This window comes from Cervus elaphus, chromosome 20 (assembly GCF_910594005.1).
Source record: "Cervus elaphus chromosome 20, mCerEla1.1, whole genome shotgun sequence".
NCBI lineage: Eukaryota > Metazoa > Chordata > Mammalia > Artiodactyla > Cervidae > Cervus > Cervus elaphus.
The window spans coordinates 120,900,247-120,913,420 of NC_057834.1; the positions used below are offsets into that span (position 1 = coordinate 120,900,247).

Sequence of the window (13,174 nt, forward strand, 5' to 3'; positions counted from 1 at the left end):
CTGCATGAAAACCTGGATAAATGCCTGGTACTGTGTCTGTCTAAGATTACAGAGTTACAGGCTTTAGGTATCTTTGGAACTGAAAGGGGGAGGCAAACACAGGGCTGGCTTTCTGTGTCAGAAGCACAGTGGTGAGCACCTCTTGGCTTCCCTGGGTTTCCAGCCTTGATTTAAGGGTAGTTCTTGTTCTCATGAAAGTGAAAGTCGCTCAGTCCTGTCCAACTCTTTCCAACCACATGGACTATATAGTCCATGGAGTTCTCCAGGCCAGAAAACTGGAGAGGGTAGCTTTTCCTCCTTCTTCAGTGCATCTTCCCAACCCAGGAATCGAACTGGGGTCTCCTGCATTGCAGGTGGATTCTTTACAAACTGAGCTATCAGGGAAGCCCTATCTTTTCCTGATCCTGGGAAAGAGTGAATGCAGAAGGGGATGACAAGAGAATGAGATGGTTGGATGGCATCACCAACTTGGACATGAGTTTGAGTAAGGTCCAGGAGTTGGTGATGGACAGAGAAGCCTGGCATGCTGCGGTCCATGGGGTTGCAAAGATTTAGACACGACTGAACTGTTCTCATTCGTATGTGTGTTCTGAGGGAGGGTTGTCAGTGGGGGGAAGGTGGATTTCTCCTGGGCCCAAGGCTAGGGCAGATTTACAACTGAAGATCCTTCAGTAATATGTGCCCTTCCAGACACCACCCCCCCCCCCCCCACACACACACACTAGCCCAGCCTACCTGTGGGCAGGATTCCCAGGGCCTTCAACAACAGCTTACTATATGCTAAGCAATTTCACATTTATTCAGTCACCATGATAACCCTCTGAAGCAGGTACTATTATTTAGGGGATAGTCCCTCCTCAGGCCCTGCAACAGGTAGCATTTTGAAGCACTGCAGAGAAATGGTAACAGGTAGCAATCCCATATTCCAAGGCAGGTGGGAGGTCTGGATCTACTTGGTCTTCTTTTTTTGTTGTTGTTGGTCTTCTGTCTTAACCAAACTTTCCTGAGCCTTGTTATTTTCATTTCATTTAGGATCTCTACTATAATTCTTAATCAAAAATAATTACTTTATACCCAAAATAAGTTTCTCCCCTGGCAAAATATTAATAGTAGTGTAAAAGTCTTTAACAGGTGCCAATGCCCTAAATGAGTATCCCACAGGCAGGGAAGGTATCAGGGACCGGGGGATGTAGGTGGGGAAGCTGTGGGGCTGAGCCAGCCTCTCCTGGGATTCTGAGGCTTCTTGGGTAACAGTGTAGTGAAGTGAAGCTCTTGGGATGGAGAGCTAGGCTCCTCTGAGGGCTGGGGCAAGCCCAGTAAGGCCAAGCGTTGGGCAGGAGGAGTGGAAAAGTACACCTTCTGTTCTTCTGAATAGCGCTCCTGAGGTGTCACAGCATCCCGGTAAGTCCAGTCACGCCAATGGAAATTGAAGCGTTCAAGCAGGGTGATGCGGTCAGCTCTTGCGGGTACACAGTCAAGGGGCTTTGTGGGTGGCAGATTCGGCACCTCTATTCCTCGCAGCAGCACCACCCCTCGGATGGCAAACCAGCCCCCAAACCTGGGATGTATGCACACACCTGCTATGTGCTGGGGAGAGGGTAAAAAGAAAGCAAGGTCATGGTGGTCATATGGGCACCAATAACTACCATCAGTGCAGGCTAGTTCACTTATTTCTCATTCAACAGTGATTCTACATGTGAGCCTGTCAGGGAATTTCCTGGTGGTCCAATGGTTAGGACTCCACGCTGTCACTGCCAAGGTCCCAGGTTCTGTCTTTGGTCAGGGAACTAAGATCCCACAAGCTGTGCTGCATACACACACGCGTGAACTTCTGTTAGTCTTGGCTGGGCTCCCCTACTCCGTTAACTCTTCATGAAGTCACTGGCCCCAAGCAGAGTTTCCTTAAACTGAACCTCAGCTTCCCAGTCTCACTGTGGGTTTAATCACAGCTCTACCTGCTCCATTCTGTCACAAAGAATAAGAGAATAGTTCTCTAACTTGATCCCTGGTGGCTCAGATGGTAAACTGCCTGCCAGTGAAGGAGACATGGGTTTAGTCCCTGGGTTGGATTGGGAAGATCCCCTGGGTATTCTTGCCCAGAGAATTCTGTGTACAGGAGCCTGGTGGGCTACTGTCCATGGGATCGCAAAGCAAAGAGCTGGACACAACTGAGCAACTAACACTTCACTTTCTCTGACCTGATGTGTCTGCAAGTAGACAAAAGAAATCGTGGAACTGGATCATTGACCATGGTGCACTCTTGTCCTGGATTATGCCCAGCAGCTCCTTTACCCAGGGAAGGTAGAAGAATGGGACTTGAAATTTTTCTTTTTTTGCGGCGCCACATGGTTAGCAGGATTTCAGTTCTCTAACCACGGACTGAACCGGGACCATGGCAGTGAAAACCTGGAATCCTAACCACTAGACCACCAGGGAATTCCTGGGAATTGAAATCTTGAGGGATTTTTACTTCATTTTCTTTCTCAGCCCCTATTTGCTCATACTTGCCCTCTGACCTGGGTCCCCCAAGGGTCAGAGTCCACATCCTGTCGTTGGTAGTAGTAAGCAGCCCCTGCTACATGGGCTGCTGTCTGGGCCAGGATCTTGGGGCGACGGTTGGGGTGTACCTCGTAGTCAGTGATGACTTCTATCTGCAGCTCTGGGAAGCTCTGGGATAGAGGATAAGATGAAGACTTTTAGCACAACAGGAATCATACTCATGTTCAACAGAGCTTTCAGTTGTGTTAACATGTCCCTGTCCTTAGAAGTCATGTTTAAAGGGAAAACATGACCTTAAACTTGGAGTGGGATTGGAGGCTCTAGTGTGAAGAAAATGATAATTCTGTTTAGGATTGTTCAGAAACCTCTGCTACGGCTCTGCCCTCCAGAGGCCCAGTGCAGAGGAAGACATGGTCCAGCTTTGGGGAGACCCAGTGTATGTGTATGTATTTATATATACATGTAAAGTATGTAGTGCAGGGATCCTGTTCTGTCTTCAAAAGACCCCATAAGGCTCCCAGGTCTAGGGCAAAGACAGGTGAGAGATGCATGGAGAATTTTGGGGCTTATTCCTATTTCACTTGGAGGTCAAGGGAAGTTTGCTCATCAAGTTGCCCATCAGTGAAGGGGGAGATCGATCCATTGCAGATCTGGTTGGCTAGAGGGGTTGGCTAAACCTGAGATGAGAAGGCAGAATGGGGAGAGATCACAATGTCAAGGCTGACTTTAGGATACCCTTCTGCTGGGGAAGTGGCTCCTTGCCGTAGGTCTAGATTCTATACTGAGCTTAGAGGAACTGGAAGCAGATGCAGGTTTGGAAGCTGGGTGAGGCTATAGCCACCCTTGCTTACCTCTCTAACTCGGCCCAGGTGGTAGGCCACACACTGGTCCACAGGGTCAGTCAGTGGTTGGAGGTGGTGGCTCTGCAGGAAGGGCTTGAGGGCCCGGTCAAACATGGCAGGTGTGCTGAGTACCAGGAAGGCCAGTGTGGGTCCTGGCAGGGGCAGGTGGAAGGCTGGAGGCAGGAGTGCATTGTACCATGCCACCTGGAACAGAGAGAAAATTCAGGCCGCACAAGAGGGTCAACTTAGGCCTTAGCCAGGCCCATACCTTGGCCTGGCATTCAAGGTTTCATGCATCTTGCCCAGCTTCCTTCTTGTTCAAACAATGAAATTCTCCTGATGCTGTGTGACATGTGTTTGTGGGAGACTCATCTGACAGAGTTATAATAGGCAAAGGATTCATAAACAACTAAGAAAGAAGAAATTGAAAAAAAAATAAAAGAAGAAATTGATTGTATTGTGGTTAGTGCAATAACAGGGCCAATGAAGGTCCTCTGAAATTAGAAAAGGCTTCTTGGAAGCTGAGTCTTGATGGCTGGGAAGGTAACTTACAGGCTGATGTGGAGAGGGAGAATCTGGTGTGTGTTTTAAACAGGTCCCAGCATAAACAAAGAGGCAAAAAATGCAAAGCATACTAGGAGAATAGCAAATGGCCTAGTTTGATAGAAATGTAGCATCTGTGGAGGGGTGCAGAGGGAGAGAAGGCTGGAGAGAGCAGTAAGAATGAGACTGTGACTGGCCTTGAATACCAATTGAAGGAATATGGATTTAATTTGCTGATAGTGAAGGGTTAGCCATTGAAGATTTAAGAAGCAAACTGACATGATCAGTTTTAGATCAACCTGGCTGCAGTGTGGAGGAAGGAATAGAGGCAAAGTGACAGCAAGGAGTTTATTGCAGAAATCCAAATGACTAATAGTGGGCTGAACCAGAGCATAGATTGGTTGAATGGAAGGAAATGGATCTGTGAGATTTGGGAGACAGATTCCTAAAGATTGCTGTGCATGACTGTATGTGGTGCTGGGAAGGTGAGAGAAGTAGGAACATAGGATGACTGGCAGGGTTGTAAGTGGCACTGTTCAATACCACAGCTCCTACTACCAAGGTCTTCTTGATTATATCAGATAGGTATCCCCAATCTCTCCCACACCTGCCATCCACCATTATCTCCATACCTTGACTCAAGCTATTCCTGATATTTGAGATGTACATGACCCTCCTTCCTTCCAATCTATCTTTTCATATATAGCTCAACTCCATTTTTTCCAGGGAAGCCTCTCTCAGGCTAGACCCAACTACCTCTTCCTCTATAATCCTCTCCCAGCATTGCTACATACCACTCAGTGGAAAGGGTGGCCTCTAAGCACCAGGCAAAAGGCTCAGGTTGAGTTGATTTAGCCCTGCACAAAGCACAGGGATCAGTGCAGAGGGCACTGGATGTGGGGGTAGATGGACCTACGTGAATAAGGGTAGGTCCTGATGCCAGACTTCTGTGTCAGGCAAGTGTACAGTTTCTAAACCCTGCCCAACAATGATGATTAGCAACATCATGAATGTAACCTTTTGCAGGTAGATCTAACAACTAAGTCAACTGTTTGCTTGTTCAACATCCAGAATGCCCTTTGCTCATGAGCCATACAAACATTCCCAGACCTTGCCCTCTCCTAAACTCCTTCGGGAAGCTTCCAAAGTGACTCTGGCTCCACAGATCCCCTTCCTCCTCTAAATTACCTAGGTGACAAAACCACGAAGTTACTGGATCACATGGTGTCCCCTACTCATCAATGCAGCATTGTATGAGAGTAAAAGAGATGACTCGTTGGAAAGACTCTGATGTTGGGAAAGACTGAAGGCAGGAGGAGAAGGGAACGACAGAGGACGAGATGGTTGGATGGCAATCACCGACTCAACGGACATGAGTTTGAGCAAGCTCCGGGAGTTGTTGATGGGCAGGGAAACCTGGCGTGCTGCAGTCCATGGGGTCACCAAGAGTCGGACACGACTGAGCAACTGAACAACAACAACAAAAGAACAAACCTGCAACGCTACTCTACCCGTTTAGCCCAAGCGCCCTGTCTCTACAATCAAACGGACACGCGGCCAGAGGAGCTCGAGAAAGATCAGAAAATCCACGGGCCTCACGTCAGTGGCACCGAAGCCATCCATACGCTTCGCCCTAGCACCGCAGCAGGGATAAACCAACCTGGAAGGGGTAAACTTCGAAGCCAAAAGGGCACAACGTGTCCTCAATCTTCTGCTTCAGCTCTGCGACTAGCGGCTCCATAGTGCACGTTACACACTGAGCCTGCTGGGGAATGGAGTCTCAAGGTTACTCGGGACTTCACGCTTTGAGACAGCTTGGACTCCATTTCCCAAGAGTTATGGGGATCAGCTGCGGGACTGTGTGGTCTCCGCGCGATGCATCCTGGGACACGTAGTTCATTCAGTTCGTAGAGGTACCCACTACAGAAGCAGAAAAACTCGGTTTCCCGGCAAGCTTCACGGGGGGGGGGGACTGTGACTGCGCGTGTTGCTTCAAGGGAAACGTAGTTCGGTGGCCTCCATCGCCGATTGTCTCCAATAGAGGCGAACTCAATTTCCCAAGTGGCGCCGCGGAGGCCAGTCCGAAGTCAGGTATTTCCGGCCTACCGTAAGGTTTGAACTGGGCGGCGGCAGTGGTCACTGGCACAATTTTGGTGTTATGGGGCCAGTTGTGAGTCTGGGGACGTCTAAACCAAGATTCAGCATCTTCAGTTCCTAATAGATATTTGTTCATCAGGGCATCCCGCTTTTCCCCTAGTTCCCCAAGGACGCCGCTCCCCGGACTAGTCCCAGAAGCGCAGTTTTGGTCTGATTATTGCTTCCTTACCTTTAGTATTGCATCCCCCCACTCACCTCTTTAGAGCTTACGTTGTGGTCTTCCCTGGGCTGTGTCTTGGGTGTCCACAGTGTGGGGAGCAAGGGCACAAGACGCCAGGAAGCCAGACCCCTGCCGCAGGCCATGAGTAGGAGTCTGGGCTGGTCTGAGCAGCTCGACGCGCTTCTCAATGCTACGGACCGAAATGTGAGCAGGATTAAGGTGAGGGGGCGCCTGAGTCCCCCGCCCCCCTGTTTAGGGGATGTGGGTTAATAAATTGCAAAACAGAACTCATTGGCCTGTGCATTTGTTTCTTTTGTAGCAACGGCTGTATCCAGTTGGAGTCTCTACCGGGGGTGAATATTGTCCCTCAGCCTTTCTTTCCAGTGTTATCCACTGTTCCTTTCAAATTCCAACTTTTTCTTTTCCTGAAGAAACGTCTGTTCCCTCCTCCAACTAAGGGGCTTTGCACTTGTCCCTTCCTTTTTCCCTCAGCAGGAGACCTGGCTGGGACCTGGATTTCCCGTCATCACTTGCCTACCCAGTCAGGAATCCAAGCTCAAAAGGCTTGGGCTCTAGAGGCTCCTGTATTCCCAGAGAGGCTAAACTGGGCTGAGGCCCACAGTGCATCTTCTCTCTGGGACGAAGTTACTATTCTTCGATCCCAGCTTAGATCCCAGGCTCAGGTGAGGCATGGATTCCTGAGGTGTGTATATTTGGGGTTTCTGTGAGTGTGAGATGAGGTTACCAGTGGTTGGGGAGCTCATGGGGCTTTTCTGCCTGGGTAGGTGACTGAAGCACTATGGCAGGCTGTCCAGGGCCTGCTGGAAGAGCGAGAGGAGCAGAAGTACAATATCTCTGCCCTGGAAGGTATCTGATCATTCTTTTCTTCATATACACAGCCTCAAATGTGTGTGCACGTTTTGTGGCTCTTCTGTTGTCTGTGCACTTGTGTCTTGATTTGCAAGTGGAGTCTATAGGCTCTTGTGTGAAGTTCTTAGGGGGCTGATCCCCAACTTGTCTCACTGTAGCATCACTAAGATTGCTGCAGGGGGGCCCAGAGCAAAGGGTCCTTCTCCTGGAGCAACATCTGGAAGAGATGAGAAGGGAACTGCAGGGCCTTCGAAGCCAGGTGCAGGAACAGGCCCGAGCCCAAATACAGACAGGACCACAGGAGTGCAGTGCCACCAGTGGCCTTCACGAAGAGCTTCAGAATGAGTAAGTGATGGGCAAACCTTGTCTTCTTCAGCCCTGAACTCCTGGTACTCTGGTAGCCTCCTCTGGGCTTGTTAATTGGCTTTAGAATGACACTGCTATTATCCCTGAAGGTGGCAACTGCTGGGCAAGGAGTCAGAGATTCTTCGGGAGGACCTAAAGTTGCCACGGGACCAGTTGAGTGAGTAAAAGGTTGAGGGTGGGTGTGAATCCACCTGTTCCCTTTTCTGAAAAGCCTTCTTGCTTTCCTAATAAATGACCATACCTTTGCTTGAGCTACCCGGAAACCTGGCCAAGTATTTTGTCTTTCCTCACATGGTGTGCGTGTGTCTCTCCAGTCAGGTTGGAAACTTCCCAGCAGCTGGACCAGAATGTATCTGTCCGTTTTCAGTGCCAGGCTGGGCGCAAGGCAGGGACCAGGGGAAGGAAGGAAGTTGGAGATGTTCCTTCACATTTTCTCTCATCTGCAGGCCAGCACCAGGAGCTGCTGCTGAAACAGATGAATGAGAGGCGGCAAGGTCAGGCCTGCAGCTGGAAGGTAGGACCAGGATCGGACCTATCTGTTCATCTCTCCCTTTGGAGGCCCCTTCCTTTCTCTATCTATCCTGTTTTGCGGGCAGGCCAGGATACCCTCTCCTACTCCTATCTCTTTCCATCTCTTCCTTGTGCTGACTCCACCTCCCTCCAAAGCTCTTCTTCCCAAGCCCTCTGCTCCAGGACATGAGAAACTATCTTTGTCCACATGAGGGCTCCAAGTGGGCTCAACAGGCTAATCATGGGGAGGCGGGTGCTCCTCCTGGAGAGGTAGAGGTTTGGTCCTACCTGGCCCTATGGTATGGCAGATGTTGGATCAGCTGCAAAGTGGCCAGGACGGCAAAGGTCACACCCTGGAGGCTGTCAGAACAGAGGTCCAGGATGCCCGGCAGGAGCATGACCTGCTCAGGTCAGGAGGTGTGGGTGCTTATGGCGGTGGAAGGGATTTGTCTCACAGAGGCCAGGCATTGGGGACCACAGTTCAGCTATCTCAGATTTGACATGGGCTGGTAGGGAAGGTATGGTAGGAGGTTACAGCCCATATGGGCAGTACTGCACATTTTCTTTGCTTGACACAGTGTCTCTGAGGTATCTCTGTATTTGGAGGATAAAGGGGGAAGAGACTGGAGTCCTAGCCTCAGGAAGGAGGACAGGTCAGGTGTGTGCTGGGAGGGCCCCTTGACCCACTGTCACCATGTCTACTTCTGATTCTTTCCCTTTTGCAGGACTTCCGTTCATGTCCTCCAATCTAAGCTGCCTCGACTGCCCACCTTCACCATGTCGCTTTCTTCATCTAGTTCTGAAGTCAGGCTTCTGGACAGTAACAGTAGCTGGGATCTTTTAAGGAAGCTAGGTGAGGGTAAGGCAGGAGGCTGAATCTGAGTGGTGCCTGGACGCCAGCTGCCTAATTGTTTGACACTGGATAGAATGGGGTCTCTGCCTCTTTCTTTGGAAATCCATCAACCTCTGTTGCTCCTTATCCCATCAGGCCTGAATGTCCCTTCCCAATAGGGCCCAAGCCTAGGACTGTGTGTAACACAGTGCTTGCTGATGATTTGTCTTTTTTCCCCCTATCTCTCCTCATAGATCTCCAGAGGTATACCCTTTCTAACCCGGAGCCCAGCAGCTTTCAGCTCCAGGCCCAGAGCCTTGAGCAAGAGGACCTATTCTTTAAGGGCCCCAGGATACTCCTAAGTGACCTGTAAGGACTTGCAATGTAGTAGGATGAAGTCTTCTTTGCTCACCTTCCCCTCCAAGGTCCTGTTTCTGAGTCGCCTGCCCCTCCCCTCTTGATCTAGTTGGTGTTTGCCCTCCCTACTGAGGCTTGTCACTGCCTGTCCATCCATGTCTACCAATTGCAATAAAATGGTTTAACCCTCCCTGATGTGTTTGTGAATCAGCACCCACATGGGATAGGCTCAACTGTACCTTTTCTTCCTCCTGTTACTTGATTGCTTCCTGCTCCCTCTCTCTCTGAAACCCAAGTTCATGGGCATTTATAACTATCTTCTGAGTATAGACCCTGTGCTCAGTGGAAATTGGAAGGAGATAGAAGCTCCCAGTCTGGTGGGTAGAATGAGGTAGGCCAGTGCTCGGGGCAGTACTGCTGTGGGGATGCAGAGAAGGACAAGACATTGTGGTGGGCCCTTGACCTGGGCAATAGAAGGAGTCCTCTTTTTTTTTTTTTTTTTTTCAGCTTCTGTCTCCTGAGGCTCTCTCTGGCCCCTTTATATCTCTTCATCCTCAGCAGCCCAGGCTGTGATTCTGTAGCAGGCTCCTCTTTGGTCAGTCTTTCAGCCTCAACCTCTAATCTAGTGGCTTTCAGGATTTTTTGACTGTGACCTCTAGTAAGAAATAGTTTACATTGTATTGTAGCATAGTAAATATACATGTCTGTATTTATTAACTGAAACAAATTTTATGATTCAGTACTTACTAGGAGTTAGACACTGATATTTCCTATTATATTAAAAAATGCTTTTTAGCTATTGGTTCTGATCCTTCCTCCACTTGGATGCTCTCTGGAAAGTAAGTCTTCCTAGGCAGGTAAGGGAAGCTTTACTTTTTCCTTACCTGGGCTTTGTATTCCGGACAGTGCATTCCAAGATTTCCCTAGAAGTAGTAGCATCTCACTGAGGTCTCATGAAGTCTCTTCCTCTGCTAAACATAGCCAAAATAATGTTATTTATCCACTAAGTGGGTGTTTTCTTCTTTTTTAAACTTTTTTGTAACTTATTTATAATTTATTTTTTATTGAAGGATAATTGCTTTACAGAATTGTTGTTTTCTGTCAAACCTCAACATGAATCAGCCATAAGTATACACATATCCCCTCCCTTTTGAACTTCCCTCCCATCTCTCTCCCCATCCCACCCCTCTAGGTTGATGCAGAGCCCCTGTTTGAGTTTTCTTAGCCACATAGCAAATTCCCATTGGCTTTACTATGGTAATGTAAGTTTCCATGTTATTCTTTCCATACATCCCACCCTCCCCTTCCTCTTCCCAAGTCTATTCTCTATGTCTGTTTCTCCATTTGTGCCCTGAATGTAAATTCTTCAGTACCATTTTTCTAGATTTTGTGTATATGCATTAGAATATGATATTTATCTTTCTCTTTCTGACTTACTTCACTCTGTATAATAGGTTCTAGGTTCATCCACCTAATTAGAACTGACTCAAAGGTGTTCCTTTGTTTAAATTAATTTTTAGTGGAGTATAGTTGCTTAGCACAAGTGGATGATGTTTCTTGAACTTAAAGCATACAAGTCCTGGTATGTATTTGTCCTGAGCTAAGATGTGCAGTGGACTCCCAGCTCTTAGCTCAATCTAGCTGGGAAGAGGAGACAGTTACCTGAAATAAAAGCACAATAAAAGGCGGGGGGTGAGTAGGGCAGAAACGGATGCTGAAGCTGAAGCTCCAATATCTTGGCCACCTGATGTGAAGAGCCAACTCACTAGAAAAGACCCTGATGCTGGGAAAAACTGAGGGCAGGAGGAGAAGGGGGAGACAAAGGATGAGATGGTTGGATGGCATCTCTGACTCAATGGACATGTGTTTGAGCAAACTCCAGGTGATAGTGAAGGACAGGGAAGACTGGTGTGCTGTAGTCCATGGTGTTGCAGAGTCAGACAAGACTTAGCTACTGAACAACAACAAAGGTGTTCAGTGGACTCCCAGCTCTTAACTCAAGCTAGCTAGGAAGAGGAGACAGTTATCTGAAATAAAAACATAATAAAAGACTGGGGTGAGGAGGGCAGGAACTATTTCCTGTTATGTGGTACATTCAGGTCCTGACTTAACTAGCAGACAAGTCACGAAGAGTGGGCCTAGGACATCTGCATAGCTATAAGGCAATCCTCAGAGTTTCTTTCCCTTCAGCATTGGGGAGATTGATGAGAGTGGAATGACTAGATCAGACCTGGGTCAAATATAACCTGTTCAAAAAAACTCCAAAAACTTCCCATCAAGGCTCATCTTCCTGCTGAAGCAGGTACAAGGAAACCCTATGTTTTACATCTTTCACTGGGGAGGTGATACATCTGGCATAATGATATTATTTAATCTACTTGCTACCAGTGGTCTGCTTATTTATCAATTCTTCTGCATCAACGTCTGTGGAAGACAGGTTTGCAAGGGTGCCAGGGCTCCAATGGCAATGTGGAATGATGGTATTTGAACTGTCAGCAGGTGGCAGCACATGATTTGTTGCCAGAAGAATGATACAGAAAAGGCTTTTTTGGCCAAGGAAACTGGGCCAATGTTGATCTCTTTTCTCCCTTTAGAGATCCTGTGAGCTATCCATCTTCCTATAACAGTGTCCTGTTAAGGTTACTCTCCTGCTAAAGAACCTTTGATAATTCTCACAGCATAAAAAAGAAAGGACAAGTCTGGCACTTAAACTGAACTCACATTTAACCTTTTCTTTCTCCATTCTTATCTCCTACCTCACATTATGTAAGTGCTCAGTCATGTCCAACTCTTTGGGATCCCATGGACTGTAGCCTGCTAGGCTCCTCTGTCCACGAGAGTCTCCAGGCAAGAATATTGGAGTGGGTTGCCGTTTTCTCTTCTAGGGAGGGTCTTCCTGACCCAGGGATTGAACCTGCATCTCCTGCATTGGGAGGCAAATTCTTTACCACTGAGCTAACTAGGAAGCTTAAACTTCTTTTGAAAAAAAAAAATCACTTGGTTGCACGTGGGTCTTATTTGAGTCAAGTGAGATCTTTAGTTGTGGCATGGGAACTTCTAGTTGTGGGATATGGGATCTAGTTCTCTGATCAGGGATTGAACTCAGGCCCCCTGCATTGTGAGTTGTGGAATCTTAGCCACTGGACCACTAGGGAAGTCCCCTTTCTTAAACATTATTGCCACCAAGAATGCACACCACTCCACTTATTCAAATTCCACTCATCTGTCAAGACCCAGCAGGAGGCAAGCCTAAAGATGTCAGAAAGGAGGTCTCCAACCCCGGGAAGCACTGGTGCAAGAAGGTCCATACTCCTTTGTTTGTTTACCTTCTTTTCCCCCCCGGAAGCTCAAGTCCTATTCCAATCTGCTCAGGCATGAGATTATGACTGCCTGAGGTCCAGGCATAGGGAAAACAAGAGGAAATATGTACCTGTTGAACAGCTGAACAGAATTCTATTCCCTGCCCTGTTTTCAAGTCAGCTCAAGGGTTCCCTCCAAGAAGCCTTCACCAAATCGAATCTCTTAATTTAGATGAGTTACTCGTTTAGCATTTCTATTCATTGCTCTTACTATCTCAAGTCGCTAATAATTGTTCACATCAGTTTTCTCCCCACACTATACTGAGATCCTGTCGGACTCTGCGTTCATACAGCTTTTGCCTACTCAGACAGTTCTTACTCAGCTGTTTCTTCTCCAACCCAAAAGCCGCGCCAGTCGAATCCATTTTCTGTTGGCTTTATCTATTACCAAGAGCTTATATGTTTGGCATTTTGATTGGCCCATTTTGTGTTTACTGTCCCGCCCTCTGAGAGGCTCCTGGACTTGGGTTTCCCCCAGGTGTATTCCCTCCCTCCTCCTTGGTTCCGCCCTTGGTTCCGCCTTTCCCACACACTACCTCTTCTGTTTTTACCTCCACTTTCTTCCTATTGGCTCCTTTAGTCCTCCAGAGTTGGAGCTTTGGGCTGATGATTGGCTTCTCTAAACGCCCATTGTGCCCGCCCTCATACCACGTGGTATCCCTAGTGCTAATTGGGCAAT

General features: G+C 48.1%; 2 protein-coding genes across 6 annotated transcripts; one reads left to right on the forward strand and one right to left on the reverse strand.

The window, feature by feature from the left end:
• Positions 1 to 778: 778 nt before the first annotated feature.
• Positions 779 to 5,742, reverse strand: MMACHC (metabolism of cobalamin associated C). 2 transcript variants are annotated; one of them, XM_043876003.1, is made up of 4 exons: positions 5,545 to 5,681; positions 3,351 to 3,545; positions 2,517 to 2,669; positions 779 to 1,587 (listed from the first exon to the last, which is right to left on the reverse strand). In XM_043876003.1, exons 1-4 carry the CDS (start codon positions 5,623 to 5,625, stop codon positions 1,174 to 1,176), a joined length of 843 nt encoding a protein of 280 aa, XP_043731938.1. In that variant the 5' UTR covers positions 5,626 to 5,681; the 3' UTR covers positions 779 to 1,173. The 2 variants fall into 2 exon arrangements, with proteins under 2 accessions (XP_043731938.1, XP_043731939.1); XM_043876004.1 differs by lacking the exon at positions 2,517 to 2,669 and having other exon boundaries at positions 5,545 to 5,742.
• Positions 5,743 to 5,891: 149 nt separating this feature from the next.
• On the forward strand, positions 5,892 to 9,433 carry CCDC163 (coiled-coil domain containing 163). 4 transcript variants are annotated; one of them, XM_043875999.1, is made up of 10 exons: positions 5,892 to 6,420; positions 6,521 to 6,554; positions 6,694 to 6,884; positions 6,987 to 7,068; positions 7,230 to 7,416; positions 7,527 to 7,594; positions 7,884 to 7,951; positions 8,256 to 8,356; positions 8,673 to 8,806; positions 9,034 to 9,433. In XM_043875999.1, the coding sequence occupies exons 1-10, from the start codon at positions 6,343 to 6,345 to the stop codon at positions 9,150 to 9,152; spliced, it is 1,062 nt and encodes a 353-aa protein (XP_043731934.1). In that variant the 5' UTR covers positions 5,892 to 6,342; the 3' UTR covers positions 9,153 to 9,433. The 4 variants fall into 4 exon arrangements, with proteins under 4 accessions (XP_043731934.1, XP_043731935.1, XP_043731936.1 ...); XM_043876000.1 differs by having other exon boundaries at positions 6,697 to 6,884; XM_043876001.1 differs by having other exon boundaries at positions 8,673 to 8,800; positions 9,034 to 9,431.
• Positions 9,434 to 13,174: the final 3,741 nt, after the last annotated feature.